Raw genomic sequence first — 21240 nt, forward strand, 5'->3', positions numbered from 1 at the left:
GTTGAACTTTGAACCTTGTGCAATACATCCTTGACATCGGTGCAGGGCAGCGGTTTTTAATAAATAAAAGCCCATTCTAATTTGCCTCAAGAAGCTGAGGTCAAATCAAAGATTCTGTGAGCTGGACAAACCCGAAAACAGAAATGCAGGCCATCAGAGCCAAGCGAGGAAATGCAAATTGTTCGAAAGAAAGAATGCAGTGGTGTGCTCACTGCAGAAGACAACTGGATACTCGCAGAATTCCATCGTTAACCCCCTCCCCCCTTTATAACATTGAGCGGGTCACGAACGTGGTATTGTCAAATTTTACAACTACATCTATGTAACCTGTATCTCGCATTGCTTGCCATCGGAATTGATTGTGGAATTGGAGGCACGTCGGCAGTAAGGGAGAAGAGGGTGGCCTCGTCGATGGCATTTTTTACAAATAAAAACAATCGCAGATATTTCACAAAGGCAATAAACAGAACTTTGCAGATCCAGAGAGACATGAGTCAAACACAACCCTTTTTGAGAAACGACGTCTTTTCCTGTCCTTCTTGAAACGTTTTCTGGTTCTTCCGGTCCGTTCGCTTGCATGTCACACAGTCACTTTCAAACGGGGCTGTTGACACACATCCAACAATTTTACCTGCCTCCTTCTTCCCTGAAGATTAATTCGCGTCATGCTCGATACTCTTCGGTGAACAACTAACTTCACGCAACCTGTACACGATGCAACCACATGTAACAGAAGTCTACTCAACGCAACTGTATTTATAGAGCACTTTCAAACAGCCATCGCTGCATATACGTACATGGAGCAACTAACATATACAACAGTAAAGCAACAAATCGGTAACAAATTCTAGACCGTCTTGATTCCAAATGGCAATGTACCGTAGTTATAGAAACTTTTTTTATTGCTCGTGTTTTATGAACAGCACTTTGTTTCGGCTGATGATGCTGAAAGTTGAATTGGGTTGAGACGTTCAAAAAGTAGGCCTCATCAAGAGCTTTAAAAAAAACATTTGCAGAGTATTTCCATGCTGTTACTACAAATAGTGGACGGCAGCAGCAGGACATCAACGTAACGAGCCTCCAAGCAAGAGCAATTATGATAGTAGGCCACCTAGCGGTCAGATTAAAAACGCAACCTGCATAATTATTACGAGAAGCCTTTATTGTACTTTTTGGAATCCAGTGACACCGACACGAGAAAACGGTCACGTCCCTCCCTCCCTCCCTCCCTGTTTACATACCTGAGAGGGAGGGGCTGCGGATGGGCCCTACCATGATCCCGCTTGCAGTCTTAAATTACACAAAGATAATAACAAAGACACATCCAGGTGCATTTCCACCGACGCTCAACATGCATTCAAAATGGGATTTTTCAGGCAATACAGTGACTCTTGGCTAACTTCTCAAAACGATGACAAACTAATGACCTAAAAAAAACAACCCTGCTCTCAATATGGGCCACAATCAGTCTATGCCTCAGGATCTGTCAATCTTCCATTTGAGAGCGACAACAACAAAAAAGCGACAAAAGAAGAAAGACACACTACTGATCATAAGAAAGGATGTTTAAATATGGAAGTGGGTAAATTCATATTCACTTTTTTTTTGCTTTTGAATCAATGACACAATTTAATGAGGATACAACAGGTCTCACTTATTAAAAGAAGAAGAAAAAAAATCTGACTAGGTGAAACTAGGCTTTCCCACTGCACGTCTGCCTCCCTGCGGTACCTAAAGAAAAATATCTAAGTTCCAATCCAGTAGATCAGTGGACCGTTGGTCCTCTTAGGAGTGTTTCAGGATCAGTCCTCTTCGCTGCCGCTGGCGGAATGCTCCTGAAACAATCACAAATGGGTGTTTTACTGACCAGGTGAAGAAAATGAAAAAACAGAAATGCTTCAATACAAATGTCTTCATCAATTCACCCTGGAAAAAGAATGTAAATGTAAACATCCGACCACAACCGCACATTGTAAAACACCTTACTGAATTTTTCGAAGCACTACATAAATGAGAGGCCGACGTTTGGTTCTCGTAAGTGGTACGTTGCATTTGGAGATGAACCTCGCTCACCTCTTCCTGTTCGTCCTCACTGTCGTCGTCGCTCACCACGGGTTTAGCTCGCATGCCACGGCCCCTCCGTCGTTGTCCTTTCCCACCACGGTCCCCCTTTTCTTTACGGCTCAGTTTAATCTTGACCTTCACAGAACGGGCTGGGACGGAACACACAGCTTGACGTGACCTCCCAACATTTAGAAACACCATTTTGTACAAATACAAATTTCTGACACTTACATTCAGACTCAGAACCTTCGTCGAGGTCTTCCTCTTCTTCTTCGCTGTCCTCTCCTTCACTGTCTTCCTCCTTCTCAATCTTCTGTCTCACGCTGGTGAATACTGATTGAAGCACAATCGAGTCTTCGAAGATCTGATGGTTTAAAGAAAAGTGGAAAAGTTAGCCCGGACCCGTGAATTTAAAATATACACGAAGTGCCTTGACTTACAACTTTATCTGTGTGTTTAGTGTGCAATCACTTATTATGCGTTTTGACTGTTTTCCGTTTCAATCAACAGCTCAAAGTGCACGGGCTACTGTTGCTCTCTCTTGTCCCACCTCACTGGAGCGGGAACCAAAGTTCATAACCAAAATTTTAGGTGGCAAATTTGAAAAGCCTGCAAGGCAGGGCACCCGTGAGCCAAGGCATCAGCGTATTTGTAAAAAGGAGAACCAAGGTGACACCAACCAGAGATCCCTCGAGGTTAAAAGTCTGAGCGTTCTGACACAGCAGCATCACATCCCTCTCGAGGTCATTCAAGCTGCGGTACTTATGGCTGCGGATCCTCTCCTGGTCGACGGAGCGGCGCAAGTCAGATGTGGATTGGCATGAGAAAACCAGAGAAAAACATCCGAGCGCATACCTTGATCTTCCGAAAATCTACTGGTTTGCGGATGAGCTCATAGTACTCGGGAAGCTCCTTGCGGGAAGGCAGCTGGATGAAGACCTCACTCAGTTGTCGTCCATTACTACTGAGAGGATAGGAAAATGCACAACAAAGGATCAAATTTGCACTGCTACCAGCGGGCATGGCAGGCCCCTTGGCACAAAGACGCCAGGGAATAAGTGTTTCCTTTGCCAGCAACATCCTATTTCATACTGTCGGGTTCCCATTTTCTCATCTGCACCGTAACTGTTTTTCCAGTCTCGCTGGGCAACCACGGCAATCACAGGCTGACCATTAAACCCATATTTCATTAGCGTATTACCAACGCGTTTTATCCACAGTGGCCTCAAACCGGGCTGTGGTGGAGGCCGGGAACAGAGCGTCAATGTAGCCTAACATTCTACGTTTGCCAATCCAAAAATAAACAAGCTCACCCGTCTTTGTATTTGATGACGGCATCAACTATCTTCTTCATCTTCTTGGTGAGTGATGGAGGGTTAGGAGAGAGTTTCTCCGCAGGCGGCCGCCCACGTTTCTTTGCTTTCTTCACGTCGTCGTCCTTGTCACGGCCCCGGCCGCCGCTGGAGCTCGGTGTGGTGGGCCCGCCGTCATGGTCGCGGTCTCTCTTTCGCTTTCTGGTTGTCTTTTTATGGCGCACTTCCTCCTCGATGTCTTCCAGATTACCCTCTTCTATGGCCTTTTGAAAAGAAAAGACTGGAGAGTTGAGCCACGACAAAAGCTCAGCTGTTGTTTGAAAGACCGGTTTCCATTGGGACATACCTTCAACCACTGTTTCTCGGTGAGCGAGTCGCTATAGTCCACCTCCTTACGTTGGCGGGAACCTCGGCCAAACATTTTCTCCTCTTCTTCTTCGCAGGTAAGCCTCTCGACCTCGGCGTCATCTTTCAAAATCCAGCCGGGGAGATCGTCCTCCTCCATCAGACGAGGTTTTCTCTTGGGGTTGCGGGCGTCCTCGCGGCGTCTGTCGAGATCCATGCGCTGAATGCAACGGTAACGCAGATGGTTAAGGGGACTTGGATTATTCAATGACAATCTATTTTATGATTGAAAGTAGGGTGAGATTAACCATGAACTGGTCAAACTCCTCTTCACTTCTGGCAATCATCTGGTTGACTGTCTCATCATCAGGCACTTCGTCTTCCTCCTGCAGAGAGATGAGGCAGTGAGAGTGAGACGGGGCACCTGGTAGAATATTGGGGTAGCTCAGAGCCACTTCTCTTTCACTTTCTTCAGCAAAGCAGCCAAGAAAAAAAAAATCCTCAAATGTCTGTTGTATGAAGTAAGCGTGGACAACTGCATGTTGTAGTTTTTGAGCAAATTAAAGTTATTGCAATACCTACAGTTATTTTTTTCAAATGAGAAACAAAAATTGTCAAGGAAAGCAGAAAGATTGGAGGGAAAAAAGTAGAAGCGTTACATGGACTATGACACGCATTTTCGATAAAGAAGCAGAAATATACAAGAGAAAAAGGAAGAGTGCGGATAGACGAAATCCTGAGAAAAGTGGGAGAGAAACAAGAGGAAGAAAAAATAAGGAAGAGAATGAAGTTGTGGGAACCAGCGCACAGGCAGATGTGGGTGGGTGGGCAACGTGGCAACGTTCAGATCGCACCCACCCACGCCCCCCTAGTGCGGCAGCCTCCACGAGCCCCGACCTCGTCCTGTTCCTCGTGCTCCAGAATGGCCTGTAAAAAGGCCCGACGCTCACAGCCCGAAGACTTCTGGTCAAACATGCCCGCCTGGATGACCTTCTGGTCAACATTCAGTTTGTACTTGGCCGCCGCCAGAATCTTCTCCTCCACGCTGTTGACAGTGCAGAGCCGAAGGACGCGCACCTCATTCTGCTGACCAATACGATGGGCCCTGTCCTGAGCTTGCAAGTCCTGTCAAGACAAATGGAAAAGCAGCAGCAGGTTTCTACAGTGTCGTGAAAAAGCCTTTGCGCACTTCAAGCATATCGAGCGCATTGAGAAGTTCCCAAACATCAAATCGATTTACATACTTCAAAATCACAAACAGCAAGTTTCTTAAGGGACACAAAATCCTATCTGGTCCTATGTAAAGAAGTAAATCTGCCATCCTTGGCAGCAATAATTGAAAGCCAGCGTTCAGCAAAGCAGTGCCACGCTATCACACTGGCACAAAAGAGGAATCAGGAAGGGCGTCGGTACTTTTTCCCAGCATTGGACGTGTTGAAGAACAACTCGAAAACTCTGTTGTTTTCAGTCACAGATCAGGATCGTTCGCAAGCCAACAAACCTGATCGCTACATTACCTGATGGGGGTTCCAGTCACTGTCAAAGATCACAACGGTGTCAGCGGACTGCAGGTTGAGACCCAAGCCTCCTGCTCGGGTGCTGAGCAGAAACACAAAGTACTCAGAAGCCGGGTCATTGAAAGTTTTCAACAGCATCCCACGATCCTCCGCCTTTGTGGTACCTGTGAGGACATTAAACAATGTTGATACGTCGTAGATGACTGCTCTTACTAAATGTCATATTCTCGGTTTCAAGTTGGGGCAACACAGTGGGAAAATGGCCAGCATATCCGCCTCACAGTCTGTTGACCTATAGCAAAGCTCTATGAAATGGGTTGTGACCCACCATCGAGGCGCAGGTACTTGAAGTTGCGGTAGGCAAAGTAGTCTTCCATGATGGTCATCAGTGAGGTCATTTGACAGAAGAGCAGCACTTTGTGGTCGGTGGCCCTCAGCTTGGGCAGGATACGATCCAGGAGCTCAAATTTCCCAGAGGAGCGGTACAAGTCAGGACTGCACAGACAGAAGAAGAAAATGATCATCAAGAATGAGACGGTGTGGATGAAATGTTATTTCTAAAGGCACACGGGCAGGTAAAACTTCACCTAATGCTATACATACCCACTCACGATTCCGCCCGAATAACCCAGATGCTCAGAGAAAGACTCCTGTAAAAACACGTCATCATTTCGTCTAGATCCTTTGAATTAAATTGATTCCCAATCTCACACTCAATTTCAACCCCGCAAAATCGTACCTCAATGTGTTGGAACATGTAGGGGTGATTGCAAATTTTTCTCAGCTGCATAATCGTGTTCATCAGAGTCTTTGTGCCACCTTTACCCTGGAGGAAAACAATGGGACATACATCTGTCAATTGACTCTTCCCGCCACCACCAAACAATTTCTGCAATGAATGTTCCCACCATTATATTTAAAATGACATTCTTTTCTTTACCTTCTTATCTTTCTCTGATCCATCAGTGAGCAAGACCCCCTTCGCCTGCATGTGCCGATACAACACTCTCTGAAGGGCTGACATGTCACATTTGATCACATACTCCACCTAGCAAACAACACAAAAGGGCCACAGTTAAATCAGGGAACTTCAACTTTGGTGCCTGAGAGAGAGCCAACGAGAAATGCTTTTATGATCATTTCAAACACTGTGTGGGGGCAAAACGCTGATGGACTCAAGAGCCACTGACAAATGGAATGACGCAAACCTTCTCTGGCAGCTGGGCCTCGACCTCCTTTTTGAGCCGGCGTAGTAAGAAGGGCCGAAGCACCTTGTGTAGACGCCGAATAATGAGAATGGTCTCTTCTTCATTGAGGTCAACCTTGAGGGGCAGAGGGGGTGCGGGGAAGGGAGGATGATGAGATGTATTTAAAACAACTAGATGTGGGTTCGGTGGCTATCGAAGGATCATATCGATCTATCAAGCCTCTTTGTTGACAAACGTCGTTAAGGCCATTGGAGACAGCCGCTGGCCCAGATGGCGTGTCAGTTTGAGTGCTTTTCTCCATTTTCTGCCAACTCCGACAATCCTATGAATAATGCTCACTTTCTCTCCAGTCATAGCGAACGGGGCGTTGAACCATTGTTCAAAAGTGCTGCAGCTCTTGAAAATGGTGGGCAGGAGGAAGTTAAGCAGGGCCCAGAGCTCAGGGAGCTTGTTCTGCAGAGGAGTGCCTGTGAGCAGCACGCGCCGCGGGGCCAGGTAGTGCGTGTTCAACACCTGGGTCAGCTTACAGTGGTGGTTCTTCATACGATGGCCCTCGTCCACAATCATATACTTCCAACGAAGCTTTTGGAGGACAGTGCGGGAATGTGATTAATACAGCCAATATTCAAAGCTCGTGGTGATGACTCGACTATGAACACGTACCTTTGCTAGCACCTGCTTATCTTTGATGATGTACTCGTATGTGGTGAGCAGCACATTGAATTTGCCACTGCGCAGGATGGGAACGAATGCGCGGCGAGCAATTGGTGAGCCCTGGAAAAAATTTGCACAGTAATTCCCAATTTTTGCTATCCCAGATAAACAGATCATTTTTCACACGGAGTGTGATTCAGTTGTCAGATTTGGAGCTTGATATAATCATTGAAAAACTCACCTTGTAGGAAACTTTCACAACAGATGGCGCCCACTTATCAAACTCATACACCCAGTTTGACAGTGTTCTATGAAGCAATATGGAAATTTGGATTAGGAACGATGCCGACTCCTTCTGAGGTGTATTCAAATAGATTCGACAAAGATGAGCGCACTTCGTCGAAACAAAAATTCACAACAGTCACGGAAATAAACAAACCCAAACATGTATTGAACAGAGGAAAATCACACTTTTTTTTATGGTTTGATGGCTTGGCGTTACTTCAAAAAGAAACAAGAAAACCAGCCTGACAAAAACTTAAGATTATCCAGGATTCAGAACTGGTGCAGAATATCAGTAGCATTTTGTTTCATCTGCCAAAGGAGATCCTCCCAAAAGCTTTGTAGCTTCAATATTCATTTCAGTGATCTTTTGGTTTTTCTTTTTAATTGGCTTCCACCAACTATTCTTCCTGCGTGTGTAAATACATATCGTTACAGTGATCAACGACGGCAATTTCTAGACTCACGAGAGTGGCACGATGATGAGGAAAGGCCCGTTAATGCGCTTGTATTCCATGAGGTAGGTAATCAGGGCAATGGTCTGGATAGTTTTTCCCAGACCCATCTCATCAGCCAGGATGCCATTTAAGTTGTTGTTGTAAAGTGACACAAGCCACTCTAGCCCTTTGATCTAGATGGAACGGGTAAATTAGGCTTAACTCAGTCAATGAAAGAAATGAGCTCATTTGGGGGTTTTTTCACCACTTGACCATGTACCTGGTATTGTTTGAGCTGACCGTTGACCAACAGTGATGACTGCCTGTCCACTTTCTCAGTGACTGCATGAGCCACAGCGTAGTAGGACTGCAGGCCTCGGTTGAACGATGCACTTCCGTACTCATCATCCACGTCCTGCTTGGCATGCCTGAGGCAAATAAAAACAATACGAGTTGCATGGTAGAAACACCCCCCGAAAAAATTTCATATTTGAATGTAAAGAAAATGGTGTCGACAGGTAGTATAGATGTTTGGGACAGAGACTGCAGTGGCCAATGGGGCATCTGGAAAAGTACAGCAATTAAAAAAAAAAAAAAGTTTTTGGAATGGCAGTTGGTTTGGTTTCGGCCTTCGTTAATTAGCCAGAGTCGGGCACCTGTCACAGCCCGGATTAAGAAAGGCTAACAGACATTTGATTCGGTCGTCTATTGTAAAAGAGGCATTTCCAAGGGGAATGATGGCGTCTTACTCGATGATGTGCCGAACATCCACTTCAGACACGTCTTCGCTATCTGGGTCTGGGATCTTCTTTTTCTCCTCATTCTGAGCTGCGGAAGCATGAGGTTTCTCATCGTCGTCCTTCACGCAAAAGTGTTGGATAGGGTCAAGGAGAGCAACGCAGCACCTTTCTGCTCTGGTTAGGAAGAATAACTTGGGTTGCGTACCTCATCTTCCTCGTCCTCTTCAGTGCCACTGTCTTCGCTGTCTGAACGCGGTGCTACTTCATACCTACAAAAAGCCGTATTACTCAAGGGAATTGCCCATTCTGCTCAAGGAGCCTACCATTGAATACAAATGCGTTCGTCTGCTGACAACATACAATTACGCAGAATACAATCGTGCATCTGAATTTGTGGGTGAGAGAGCCTCCAGGCATTCCACTCACCCAGGGTTCATTTCAAGCCAGGTTTCCAGCTGACCAGCCTTAGGCGCATCAACACCAGTCAGGATTTTCCCACTGTCTACATGGATGACCTTCACTGGGAGGTCACTCATTTGACTGGTCTCATCCAATGGCTGGGGGAAAAGACAAAAGTAGCGCGGTTGTACGAATGCAATCTGCAACTTATAACTCAACTGATCTTAGGACAGGATTTATTGGAATATTTTTGTGCTTGGACGCGCCTGTGAACACGGATCGTCTTGAACTCGTTTGTTGAACCATGAATCAAGGAGGCACGTACAGCAAAAAGGGGTTGTCATAAACCTCGCCACATTTAAAATCGAGAGGCTTTAAACTACTACTTATTGCTATTTCCAGGACAGATTTCACTATTCAATGTCCGATCTCACCTCTCCATCGGGTCCAAGAGCAGCGGCGCCGCCCTCTGCAGGCTCTGGCTTCTGAAACCATTCAAAAAGGTACAAGACAATGATTAACACTTTAAACAAAAACATATTGTCTTACATGACGCTGCATATACAATCACCTTCTTTTTCTTCTTCTTTTTCTTTTCCTTGAGAGCTTGTGCAGCTTTGTGAGCTCGCACCAGCTCTGTGAGGTTGGCCACATATTCATCCGTCTGCTGCAATAGGTAGGCCAGACGCTTATCTTTCTTCTGGTCAATAAGTTTACGATACCCCTCCTCATCTTCGGCCTGATAGAGGAAAACGTACGGCGATGGACTGGGTGAATGCATTCACTGGAAAAGAGTATTTGTGTGAAAAAGATTTTTGAGGGACATCTCACCATCAGCCTCCGCATTCTCTCCTTTTCAATGCGCTCATTCTCCTTCTTTTGCTCACGCTCAGTGTTTGCGTGATAGGTGGCGATCGCTTTGGTGGCCTTTTGGATCTTGGCTGTGATGGATCGATGGTACTCCTTAAAGTCCTTAGCGTGCTGCAGGATGCTGTTGAGGTATTCCTATGAATGGTAGACAAGACCGCAAACTTTGTTTTAATTGCGTATTCTGTCGCCAATCCTGAAAAATGTTTGAGAAGAAGCCACGTGCAAAGCAGACATCAGTGGATGAATAGTACCTAAAGACGGTCATTAACAGGAAAACCCTCCACCGGACTAAAAATAAAAAACAAGCTATTTTCCTTAACTCGCAAGGGTGACCTCACACCGCATACCTGGTGTTTTTGTCGACGTTTCCGTTCTTGTTCAATCTTTTGTTGTTTTTCAAGCTTCTCTGTGATACGGGCCTCACGTAAAGACTGGCGCTTGCTGCGCTTGTAGGCCTTGGCATTAAGAGCAGTTTCGAGAGCGGTGTCGCGACGCATGCAGACCACCACCTCTTGGCGTAGCTGAAAGAGAAAAAAGCCAAAACATTTCGATGCACAATAAAAACACAAATATGAACGTGGATTTAGCTCTCAGTCATGTCGGTTCTCACAAATTGAGCTTGTCAGCATGTATACCTGTCTCTGAAAATTAAGCAGCCTCAGGGCTTTAAGCTCAATTGTCGCTTTGGTCCGTAGGTCACCAGCAAGGGAACCTGGTAGGTTCTCCAGTTCCTGAATACGGTGAGCAATACGGGCTTGTAGCCTGCACAACAAGGAGCATAAACACCATTCGGAATGTATAAGGAGAGCAAATACAGAATTTCTGAATGTGATGAGAACTCGTCACAAAGAAACACTGAGCTGTACAGAGACAGACTCTTTTCACCTGTATTCCCTCTCCTGGAGGATTTCCACTGGGTCCAGCCCTCTGGGTTTTTGGATGGGGGTTATGCGATTCTGTTTCTGGTGAAGCATCATGGGAGGGGGCTGTGCAGGCTGACCTGGAGACTGCGTCTGAGGGGGCATTACTGGTGAGGCAGCGGGTGGCACAGAGGGAGGAGCAGGAGACGGTCTGCCCGTGGGCTGAGGAGGAATCAACTTCTGAGGAGGATTGGACGGAGCGGCAGCATTCACCATTGGTCCTATAGGTGGGGGACCAGAGAGGATATGCAGGATGAGGTTCAAACACAAATGTGTGAAGTAACTAGATTGCTTTAATTGGTCAGTGTGATGAACGCACCCCACGCTTAAACATTTACAACCGTTGGTCAAAGCACTGGTTGCATTTTCACTTGAGGCCCTTAATCAACAAGCTGTTGAATTATACTTGACAATGCACTCTATGCAAGACGGCTCATTCGGTAAAAATGACATCATTTATGGTAACTTGATTTCAGCAGACTGCAAGTATATTTTAAAGCGCTTGATGCTTTCGTTATTCATTAGACGAGCATGCCTCCAGACCCTAAATGCGGAAATAATGTGTGAATAGAGTCCATTACTGTGAGAATTTGTGGCTGTGGTGCATGCAGTTGGCAGTCAGCTACCACAAACATCATGCCCAACATTAGCAAATTTGTCAAGCAATCATGTGTGCACCGCTTATTAGAAATGAGCAAATTGTTGTTAAATCATACAAAAAAATAGGTAGATAGGTCCATCCAGGGGACAAACTGTACCTTCGGGCCATGACTTAGGAGGTCCATTTGCAGGCTGGCCTTGCAGGCCTGGGGGAACTCCTGCAGGTCCAGGCGGTGGCATATTGGGACCAACCATACCTGAAAGCACACAAGTCTTTATATACTTCCACATTCGATTTCATCATTCTCAACAAGGATAACAGGAGACCTCCAGGTAGGTCCGATTACCTGTGTCAGACCGGTCAAAAATGTGAATGTTCATTTATAACACAAATGCTTTAATGTACGCAGCATATCGCAACCAATAAATCTTAAAATGTTTCTCGCATCTTTCCTCTGCTCACCATGAGGTCTGTTGTAGTTGGCCTGAGCTGGTCCTGGCCCTGGCCCGCCTACAGGGCCAGCAGAAGTGGCCATGTTGGGGATGGGCTGTTGCTGCATCCCTGGCATGGGCCTCTTTCCTTGCACGGCCATCTGCAAGTGGTCCGGCAAGGGCTGACTGCGTGCCAGCATCTTGTAGGCCATAATCTGAGCCCTGAGTTGGTGTAACTGGTTCTGGTTGAAAGGCGTAGGTCCTGCAGTACCCGTTGGTCCACTGACAGCACCACCTGGTCCACCTGGACCTGGAGGACCGCCACGGTTTGTCTGTCCCATTCCCTGATTCGGGTCCCCCGTACTCTCCATTGGGCCAGGCCCTGGACCAGATGGCCCACCAGGCATCATGGAGCCAGACGGAGGACCATTAGCTGGGACCGGGCTTGGTGCATGCTCTGAGCCACCCAATGGAGAGGGATAACCTTGGGAGCATGAACGCAGGGATTAGATTCACTTTCAAGTAGCTTTTTTTTTTTCCAAACACGGGTTAAATATGTTTGAGAGCTCAACTCAGAGCTACTGAGAGCTGCGTGATAAGACATGACATCCAGAAGAAAAAGTTCGACTGGATTGTTAAAATAGCAAAACCAAGTAAAGCAGTGGAGCTGACTAAACCGGATGCACTTCCTTTGTTTTGCAAATTACATGGCGTTACTTTGTAAGATTTCGCTCTGAAGAGCCATTTCGTATTAGACATAAATCCCAATATTCATACATTTACAATTCACATGATGTCAGAATGTTGTACTTTTTAGTCATTTTTCAATCTTCCTTTAGTAACTGCCATTTTGGTTGCATGAAAATGGAAGCCGGCTGCCTGGTTGTCTTCACGCAAGTTGTCCTCTCATGCTGCCAAATTTACAACACAAGAGGAAAAACCGGCTAGATGTGTTCTTGATGTCTCCCTCCCTCACTCATCTTTGCTTTTATTGTCTGGAGGACTGTCTGGTCTGTTATAACTATGTGGTGTTCAGGAACAAACCTGAAAGAAAAATGTTCCCATCTAATCTCCTGTTCTGCCAATTGTAAACTGGATGAATTTATTTTGAACATTTTTTACCAAACACTCCAAATTGTCCCTAGGTGTGAGTGCAGATGGTTGGCTGGCAACTGGTTCAGGGTGTCCCCCGCCTACTACCCGAAGACGGCTGGGATAGGCTCCAGAACCCTTGTGAGGATAAGCGGAGTGAAACCTGGATGGATACCTTGGGAATGTTGGTCCATGGGGCTCGGAGGAGGTCCCATCCCACTGTGCCCTGCTGGTCTCATGCCCATGCCCTTCATTTGACCGTAGCGAGGGTCGTCGGGCAAGCCCTTCTCGTGCATGGCATCCATTGGCTGAATTACAGGTACACAGTTATTACACAATGGACTAAAAAGACTGACTCATTTGTTCTAACTATATTGTGGTCAATGTATCTTAATAGCAATATTTCATAGGAATTAATTAACTACAAACCCGTAAGCAAGCAAGTAAAATAATGCAATAAAGAATACGTTAGACTAATCCAACCATATATCAATGTATTCAACATCCACAAACTTTAATCTGGGATGAATGCGAAATGGCAAAGGATCAGTGGCATGATACTGCCTTACAAGTCATCATTTTTTAAATACTGACTGAAGATTTATAATAAACAAAGGAATTGATCATGCAAAATAATTTAGGTACTTTGTGCATCTGGTGCATGTTTTCCTGAGGATATCCTGAGGGTCCCTGTGGAGGGTGCGGGTGTCCAGATCCAGGAGGTCCTGGACTGGGCCCCATCATACTATGAGCAGAGCCAGGGGAAGGACCTGGACTCGGGCCCATCATACCACCTGGAGATAGCCCTGGGCCTGGGGAGGGACCGGGCCGAGGTGTCCCTCCCATTGGGGGGTCAGGAGTGGCCATCTCTCAGGGGAGAGTGGGAATGTGAGGCAGCAACAAGGACCCCTGTAAAGAATGGTAAAGTCAAAAAAAAAAAAAAAAAAAAAAAGAGTGCGTCTTAAGCACCCATTAAAAATGCAGTTGTATTCTTTCAATAATGACATGACAGGGTTACCAAAGCAAAGGCAAATAAGATAAGAAAACCTTTATTAGTCTCGCAATGGAGAAATTCCCGATTCACAGCAGCAAAGTTATGAAAGGAAGAAGTAGAACAACAAAATATAGGAGCTGCTGGAAAGGCAGCCACTCACGCGGTGCCATTTTGAAGTCAAAATAACACAACACAACACATAGGACACAGACAGTCGTGCTATCTTCACCACTTTTCTGCATACACTTTGTTGTCTGAAGCAGTTATAGATGAAAGAGGAGAGGATCAAATGAGATTCAGTTCGTTTTTATTCCCAATGAAATCAAGTTTTGCAACCAACTTCTCAATGTGCCCAATTTACCATGTTCTTCAAAGTGGCTCGAGTCCATAAATAACATGCATCTGCTCTTAAGAGTCACAATTAAATTGATCACCGTTTTGTTGGTTGTGTGATTTGTGACATTAACACGAGAGACATTTGGTCAATTATAATTTTAAAGAATCTTTTCAGTATGACATTTGAGACTATTTACAAATATAAAATCCCAGTCTTTTTCAAGCATTATTTGTTAATTCTTTTTGTATGTGAAACACTAAAATAAGATAATGGCTCCTCCTAAAATGCTACTGCCTGAAATAACTGAATACATGAAAGCATTCTACTTCACATGTGTGATCATTTAAGACTCCTGAAAGCTTCATTTACGACGTTTTAATTCCAATTAAAGGTGTTGTTCTTAAATTCATAAATACAATTCCTTTTAATACTTTTTCGGGATCTACTGGAACCCTGCATGAAAAACAGAAGTAAATGTTTTTATTGATTGATTAAAAAAAAGTCTTTACATAACCATTAATCGAAACAAACAAGATTGAAATGCAAAGACACATTTCACAGGACTGAACTTTTTCTATGTCAAAAAGTATCCCAAAAAGTCAGACGCAATGTTCACAGACGTCTATACTTGTACACCAGGAGGCAATTGGCACATCAAAAATAAATATTCTAAAACATAACTCGCACAGCTCATACTCCAAAGTAATAAGACATTCTCGCAACCTAAGAAAACGGTGTTATTATTTGATACGTATCTTACATAGTAGGTCAAAACCCCCTTTGAACAAGTGTCAGTTCGGCTTCGGCGCAACTGAGCGACAGTTAAGAAGTTAGACCTGAAACAGATAAATGCATTCTTTTAACGACTTCGTAGTTCTGTGTCTATCCTTAAACACTTATAAACGTTACGGTCAATATTCATCTCAAAATTATAGTCATAATATTTGGCTATGCTCACGTCATCAAGGCCTCGCTTGTTTCATTGTCAACGTTACGTTGTGTCGGTTCACAGAATTGTTCGTCTACAACACTCTTTTTATTTTTAAGCGTTCTAACAATACAACAATTAACGTCTCATTCAACCGTGCTTTCGATGATTCCTTCCCAGACATTACTATGCGCGGCAAACACAAAACAAAACATTGAGAAAACAACTCAAGTTATTTGATGACGGGAGCTAACAAGCTAGCGGGTTAGCCGAGTTAGCCTAGCCGGCCATGCTTTTTCAGGCCAATTAGACAGAAAAATAGAGGACGAGCTGTTAGTTTAAAAGCAGCGGCGGGCCAAAGTTTGCCGTATCCCTCGCCGCTTTCGATGATTGATCCAAAGCGCGTCCCGTACCCTCGTCTCTGCTCCGCTCACAACACATTTCCAAATATAATTTTCATTCATTGCTCGCAGTCGCGCCACCGCCGGTTTAACTGCGGTGACTGTCTTTTCTCAAACAACCCGTGCTTCAAACACAAATCCATCCTGGAACGCTCTTGTCGTTCACTACCGTCACTCCCTCAATCTAACAACCACGTCGAGTCGAACTTACGCGAACGATGAACAGCGGTGTTTAAAATCTTGCCGGTCACAAAGTCTCTTGGTTTTCCTCCCTGCCAGAAAACAAAGAGCGACCTACCCAGACGTTTTTTTCCCTCACCCCCCTCCCCGCCGAGTCAAATGGAACTGCCTGTACGGCTCAACAGCGCCCCCTTCCAGCGCCTCTCACTCCCTTTAGGCCCCGTGATGGCAGCAACGCACGGTCGGAATAACTTTTACTTTCTTTACGGGGGGGGGGGGGGGGGGGAGCAAGGAAACGACTATTTTCAGGAAATTTATTTCTAATCCTCCTTGTGCAAAACTGTACAGTATAGTGCACCACAAAGTAAAATAAAATGTATACAGATAAAAATGTAATCCAATATGCATAGATCACAGAGCTTGTATTTGTTTTTCCTGAGGTCAGTTCCCACAATCTAAGACACGTAATCTGCTACATCTTTGACAATATTGTCTTTTTTCTCATGTCACATGTTCAGAAGCCTTTTTTCCTCCTTCATTCAAGAAAGCAAGTCACATGCTTGTCCAACAGCGAAGAGCTATATTTGTCGCAGTAACGCTTCCGACCAGCTGTTGTTCATTATTGCTAGTTCAGTACTCATTTATTGCTGTTGAATACAGTATTAGGAAAATAAAACATTGCCCTGAGAGCAACATTAAGTTTCACCATGTGAAACAATAAATATAACGGTAAAATAATGTGTAGTGTCAATGGTCTAATGACCACTTAGTTTAAAGGGGAAGTCCAGTCAAAATTTTTCTTAATGCTATGTTCTCTGCACGCTCCAGTCTAAACCCTGTGTTCTGATTAATATTGCAGATTAATATTAGGCAGAAAAATCCACCCGTTTTTATCCATCTCTGGCCTGGTCCCCTAACAACCAGTCACACTCATATTCATAACCAGAATGTGCATACGGTATCTGGGTACGATGTTTCAGAGTCTTCAATTAACCTAAGATATTTTTGGAACAGGCAAGGAAGTCAAAGTACGAACTCCACACAGGGCGGACGGAGATTTGAACCCAAACCTCAGAACTGGAAGGCAGATGTGTTAACCCACCGCGATGCTCTCAGTTTGGGGTTTTACTTGAGCATACCCCCCCCCCCCCCTCCAACCCATTTCTGATGTTCGCTCACAATAGAACAAACTCATCCATGCTGTCACTAGTGTCGACCCTCCTCAGCTCGGTCTTCCTCTGGATATAAGTGATGTTAGTGGCTGGGCTCTTGTGTTCCTCCTCCTCCACTCGACGATGACCTTCGGCAAATACAAACACGGGGTACATCTCCGCAGATGTGGAGACAGCCTGGGGGGGTTGGGTGAGACGGCAGTCACAAAGGTACAAGATGAGTGCTAATCAAAATGCAGGCAATGAATCTAGTTGGATGTACATTTTCCACATTTCCACCAACCTCATCGACAACCTTGCACAGCATTTCAAAGTCCTTTTGGCCTTTTGCATAGAATCCAATGGTGCAGCTGGGATCCATGCGAGAGAAAGGCATTTTCCGTGGATATTTACAGTGAAATGACTGGAACATGAGGAGACGAAAACAAAGAACCTGTGAATTTTTTTTTTCCCCCCTTACCGCAGTACTGCACAAAAAAGCCTCAGGCCAATGCTAGCTTAGGTGTGTGTGTGTGTTTTTTTTCACATGGATCACTTTGAGATAGTATGACATTGTTGAGGATTGGTTAGCACGTCCGCCTCACAGTGCAAGAAGGCAGGGTCCGGCCTTCCCGTGTTTTTGAGTGTTCTCCTCGTGCCTGCGTGGGTTTTCTCTGGGTACTCCAGTTTTCTTCCGCATTCCAAAAACATGCATGGCAGGTTAACGAAAGGCTTGAAATCTTCCCTAGGTGCGAATGTGAGCGCGAATGGTTGTTTGTCTATCTGTGCCCCGCGATTGGCTGGCAACCGGTTCAGGGTGTCCCCCGCCTACTGCCCGAAGACGGCTGGGGTAGGCTCCAGCAAGCCCGCGACCCTCGTGAGGAGAAGCTGATTAGAACACGGGTAGATGGATGGATTAAGCAAACCGAATTCCACGGCACTTTTCCAATTTCATTAATCGTTTGGCCTTGGTGGAGGCTTGCACTGGATTGAGTGCCAATCTTGTGTATGACCATCCATTCATTGCCAAAAAGCAAATCTAATGGTGGTGACCGAAGAAAAGCAGAAAAACGAAGAGTGGCGGTATTTCTGAATACCTCTAGAGGAAAGTTGCCCTTTGTTATATCCACCGTGGGTTGACAGTAATGAGGGTCCAAGTACAACAGATGGTCATCTTCAACAAAGCAGAAAGTCTTCAAGAAAGCACGTTCATACGGCTAAGCCAAGAGAACACGTGGAACCGAACCTACTGTACCTTGGAAACCAACAAAGTAGAGAGAGCGCTTTGGTTTGCCCCCGATGATACCAATGCAGTATTCTAAGGTGAGGATTTTCTGTTGAGAAAAACAGTGGCAAATTATTTTGTTGTTTGTAGACACATCCATGTAGTCAATACGCAACACCCCTGACGAGTTCTACAATAGAAAGGACAAAATGTTTCAGTAAAAGCTAGAAAGGAACAAGCATGGATGCACGTGAAATACGAGAGTGTCTCTGTCATTATCATGGCAATGCCAGATTGCCTCCTCACCAACAAATATCGCTAATCTCAACACCATTTAGCAGTGTCACCATCTCACTACTGCTACTTATAGTTTTGCCGCATTGGAGAACAATCCAGTGTATTTACACTGACTGTATTTTTACCGGTTACAACAATCAAACAGCGGACGGCCACCGTATATCAGACTACCTTGACGCTCGTGATATAGGCAGAATTGAGTTCCTGTCCTCCAAGCCGCACAGGCACCAAGAGGATGACGGCCCTCCAAGGCTGAAGAGATGCAGCAGAGATCCCGGAAAGACGCCGTCCGCACAACTCTTTCACGTCATCTTTGTAGACTGATTCAAACAAGAGCATTACAAAAAAAAATACAATAAAATCTCCCAACGCTGTGCAAGAATGTACTATTTCTGTGGGTAACGCTATCAACTATTTTCCAGAATAGAATAAAGTACTAACTGGTGCAATCTTGTGCAACATAGATGGCAAGATTGGGAAGGTCAGCTGATGCTTCTGCAGCTTTCCTATAACAAAAAATAAGAGATATTTTTTTTGAATGATGACACGATGTACCGTAAGGCAGCTCGGGATAGGATATACAATATGACTAATTACTGACCGCAGAATATGTGCCACAATTGAGGGGCCATACCAGTCCCCTGCTTTCTTCCCCAAACCTTTGCCGAACTCCACCAGCTGATGTATCCCAAAAGGAGTCGAGGGGTGATCTGCAAACCACGAGACAACCTTCCTGTGTGTGGATTCCATGCATCTGTCCAGGAGGGAACCCAAACTCAGCTTTCGTGCACTCTTTCTGAGCCCTCCGGAGTTCTGCATACACACGGCTCTGGCGTCGGGGCGTATCTCTGGGAGATCCATATCATCTTTGAACATATGATGGCTCACAGAACATGTCAAGCCTGGAAAAGATAAAAGCTGGTCATGGGACTTGCATAGAAGTGCATGAGGCATGTCAGAAAAGGTTGCGGCAAAAGCGATATTTGAAACCCAAACTGTATTTCACAATTTACTATCTCCCGGAAGCCTCATATAAATATAATATCCTTTACATTCAGCATTGTGTATTAACTCATTCAGTACCAGCCAATTCTGGACCAAGTCTGAAAAGACGTTTAAAAACGTCTTTGGGAGTGAATGAGTTAAAATACATTTTAAATGTATTGCCATGCTGAGAATTGTTAGATTGCTAATAATTCTACACAATTTGTCTTCTTTTTTGAAAAAATGTTGCCAAGTCCTTGCAAGCCACTCGCATGCAAACTCTTCAATGCAAGCTTCATAATATCAATCTTGTGCTGGTGTGTCACCTTGTGGCATCAGGTGTAAAAGCAGGCCTCGCGCCAACAACATCTGCCCTGTGCGGAGAAGACACCCCCAGCCACTGTCCGTGGTCAGGGAGCAGCCTTTCAGTTGAGGGAAACCTCGTCTGTATGTCAACCACAGGAGAGCTGCAAAGGAGCGGTGGAAACACTCCTTCTCTCCTGACGTTGTGGTAATAAGACATTAACTTGGATCTTATCTTATAAAGCCATGAGGCATCATGCTTAAATTATCTGCTCGAATTGGCAGACGAAACCTCACCTGGATCGCTGAGCTGATATGACTTTCCAAACATCATCACAGGAGAGCTCTTGTTCAAATTTGATTTCTGCTTGAAGGACCAGCCTAATAAATGAGAAAGAAGACTTCAAGAGACCAAATCACGAAGAAACAATCACATTTGTAGCGGTAATTTAGTCTGGTAGATATAACAAACCATATTTGACACTATTCCATGCTGAGACCAACTTAGATTTGAGTTTGCCTCTTTCCTCTGTGTCTTCTCTGCAGGCTCCTTCTTGGGGGGGAGAAACAGCCGAGGAAGAAGGGAGGAAGAGCCAGTCGTCCATGTATTCATCTGCAGGAGACTGGCTCTCTGAGTAAACTGAAAAGGCACTAGGGTTCATAACCTTCAGATGTGAACAACACTGGCCATGAGGGAGCAGTCCTTAGATCCAGAGCAGCTACATGCGGATGAAGAACAAACAAAACAAAGCACAATTGTCATTGACCATTGAAGAAGTTACTTCTCCGAAATTGAAGACGTGTATTGACGCATCAAATTTGATAACTAGCTTTGGTAGTTTGGAGAGGAAAACCGTGTGACTGCACCCTGTGACTCGAGGAATTTCAGATATTTACTGCCTGCAAAAGAGCGGCTGGTGGTCTGCTATTCTTCTGCCACACGCAGCACCAAGGATATGACGGGGCACAGTTTATGTTAGTTACAAAAAGTAAAAGTCAATGTCAGAAGAAAAAAAATCATCACATTGTCGCTGTAAATAAACTATTAACATATTCATCCTCAAATAAAAGATAAACACGAATCTCTGTATGTTTTTTAACGTTTTAATTTTGTTCTAATTATTCGGTTTTAAAACATTTTTATGTGGAAAAAAATGTTCACTAAAAATACCTGACCTACACGCGTCGAGTACGATTAGCTACAAAATATCACCTAATTATTTCAAACATGTTTTTTTTTTTAAATACAGTACCGGCGAACATTCCCTTCAGGTTAGTAACGCAAACTCGCAAATAAAATGCACTGTATCGCTAGTAAATGACATTGTTGTTTTTACCTTCTTTCATACATTACCTTTCTGGAAACTTTAACGAGCCAAAACAATCAATGAAGGTCTGAGAGACAGTATATTTGATAGTACAGTATACAGCAAATGGAGCCATCAGCTTCTGCTACTTCCTTGTTTATGCTGCGAGCGGACAAACTGCAATTTGATTGGCCGATACTGAGCCAATGGTCTCCCTTCTTACATCCTTACTTCATCCTCGTCTGTTTACGGCAGACCAA

General features: G+C 44.8%; 2 protein-coding genes across 7 annotated transcripts; both read right to left on the reverse strand.

Moving 5' to 3' along the window:
• Positions 1–1144: 1144 nt before the first annotated feature.
• smarca4a (SWI/SNF related BAF chromatin remodeling complex subunit ATPase 4a) lies at positions 1145–16908 on the reverse strand. Of its 6 annotated transcripts, none has more exons than XM_086132276.1 (34): positions 16893–16908; positions 13519–13782; positions 13049–13181; positions 11813–12265; positions 11508–11606; positions 10715–10970; positions 10465–10591; positions 10177–10350; positions 9791–9964; positions 9531–9698; positions 9394–9444; positions 8987–9117; positions 8766–8829; positions 8570–8679; positions 8101–8248; positions 7851–8014; positions 7343–7409; positions 7111–7221; positions 6787–7029; positions 6448–6561; positions 6180–6287; positions 5979–6065; positions 5843–5889; positions 5568–5734; positions 5240–5403; positions 4581–4847; positions 4031–4108; positions 3724–3942; positions 3378–3640; positions 2920–3028; positions 2745–2846; positions 2296–2428; positions 2074–2213; positions 1145–1835 (listed from the first exon to the last, which is right to left on the reverse strand). In XM_086132276.1, the coding sequence occupies exons 2-34, from the start codon at positions 13738–13740 to the stop codon at positions 1803–1805; spliced, it is 4926 nt and encodes a 1641-aa protein (XP_085988402.1). In that variant the 5' UTR covers positions 13741–13782; positions 16893–16908; the 3' UTR covers positions 1145–1802. The 6 variants fall into 6 exon arrangements, with proteins under 6 accessions (XP_085988402.1, XP_085988405.1, XP_085988404.1 ...); XM_086132279.1 differs by lacking the exon at positions 16893–16908 and adding an exon at positions 15745–15861 and having other exon boundaries at positions 2920–3025; positions 4620–4847; XM_086132278.1 differs by lacking the exon at positions 16893–16908 and adding an exon at positions 15745–15861 and having other exon boundaries at positions 4620–4847.
• On the reverse strand, positions 16889–21143 carry LOC147192356 (cysteine protease atg4da-like). Its single transcript, XM_086132281.1, has 11 exons — positions 21028–21143; positions 20146–20392; positions 19971–20054; positions 19697–19870; positions 18988–19288; positions 18828–18892; positions 18558–18706; positions 18120–18198; positions 17962–18038; positions 17169–17288; positions 16889–17062 (listed from the first exon to the last, which is right to left on the reverse strand). Exons 2-11 carry the CDS (start codon positions 20333–20335, stop codon positions 16889–16891), a joined length of 1413 nt encoding a protein of 470 aa, XP_085988407.1. The 5' UTR covers positions 20336–20392; positions 21028–21143.
• Between the last annotated feature and the right edge of the window lie 97 nt (positions 21144–21240).

The sequence above is a fragment of the Hippocampus guttulatus genome, chromosome 16, assembly GCF_054856545.1.
Source record: "Hippocampus guttulatus isolate MCC_2025c chromosome 16, RoL_Hgut_1.0, whole genome shotgun sequence".
Taxonomy (NCBI): domain Eukaryota; kingdom Metazoa; phylum Chordata; class Actinopteri; order Syngnathiformes; family Syngnathidae; genus Hippocampus; species Hippocampus guttulatus.

What these genes read in the sequence shown, in the direction of transcription:
- smarca4a (XM_086132276.1), bottom strand. Translation starts at nt 13,740, where the DNA reads ATGGCCACTCCTGACCCCCCAATGGGAGGGACACCTCGGCCCGGTCCC. An exon ending in CTCATCATCGTGCCACTCTC is followed by an intron (nt 7,410 to 7,850) that starts GTGAGTCTAGAA and finishes ATTGCTTCATAG; the next exon opens with AACACTGTCAAACTGGGTGT. An exon ending in CAAGTACCTGCGCCTCGATG is followed by an intron (nt 5,404 to 5,567) that starts GTGGGTCACAAC and finishes ATGTCCTCACAG; the next exon opens with GTACCACAAAGGCGGAGGAT.
- LOC147192356 (XM_086132281.1), bottom strand. Translation starts at nt 20,335, where the DNA reads ATGAACCCTAGTGCCTTTTCAGTTTACTCAGAGAGCCAGTCTCCTGCA. An exon ending in ATGGAATAGTGTCAAATATG is followed by an intron (nt 20,055 to 20,145) that starts GTTTGTTATATC and finishes CTCATTTATTAG; the next exon opens with GCTGGTCCTTCAAGCAGAAA. An exon ending in CCTATATCACGAGCGTCAAG is followed by an intron (nt 18,199 to 18,557) that starts GTAGTCTGATAT and finishes TTTTCTCAACAG; the next exon opens with AAAATCCTCACCTTAGAATA.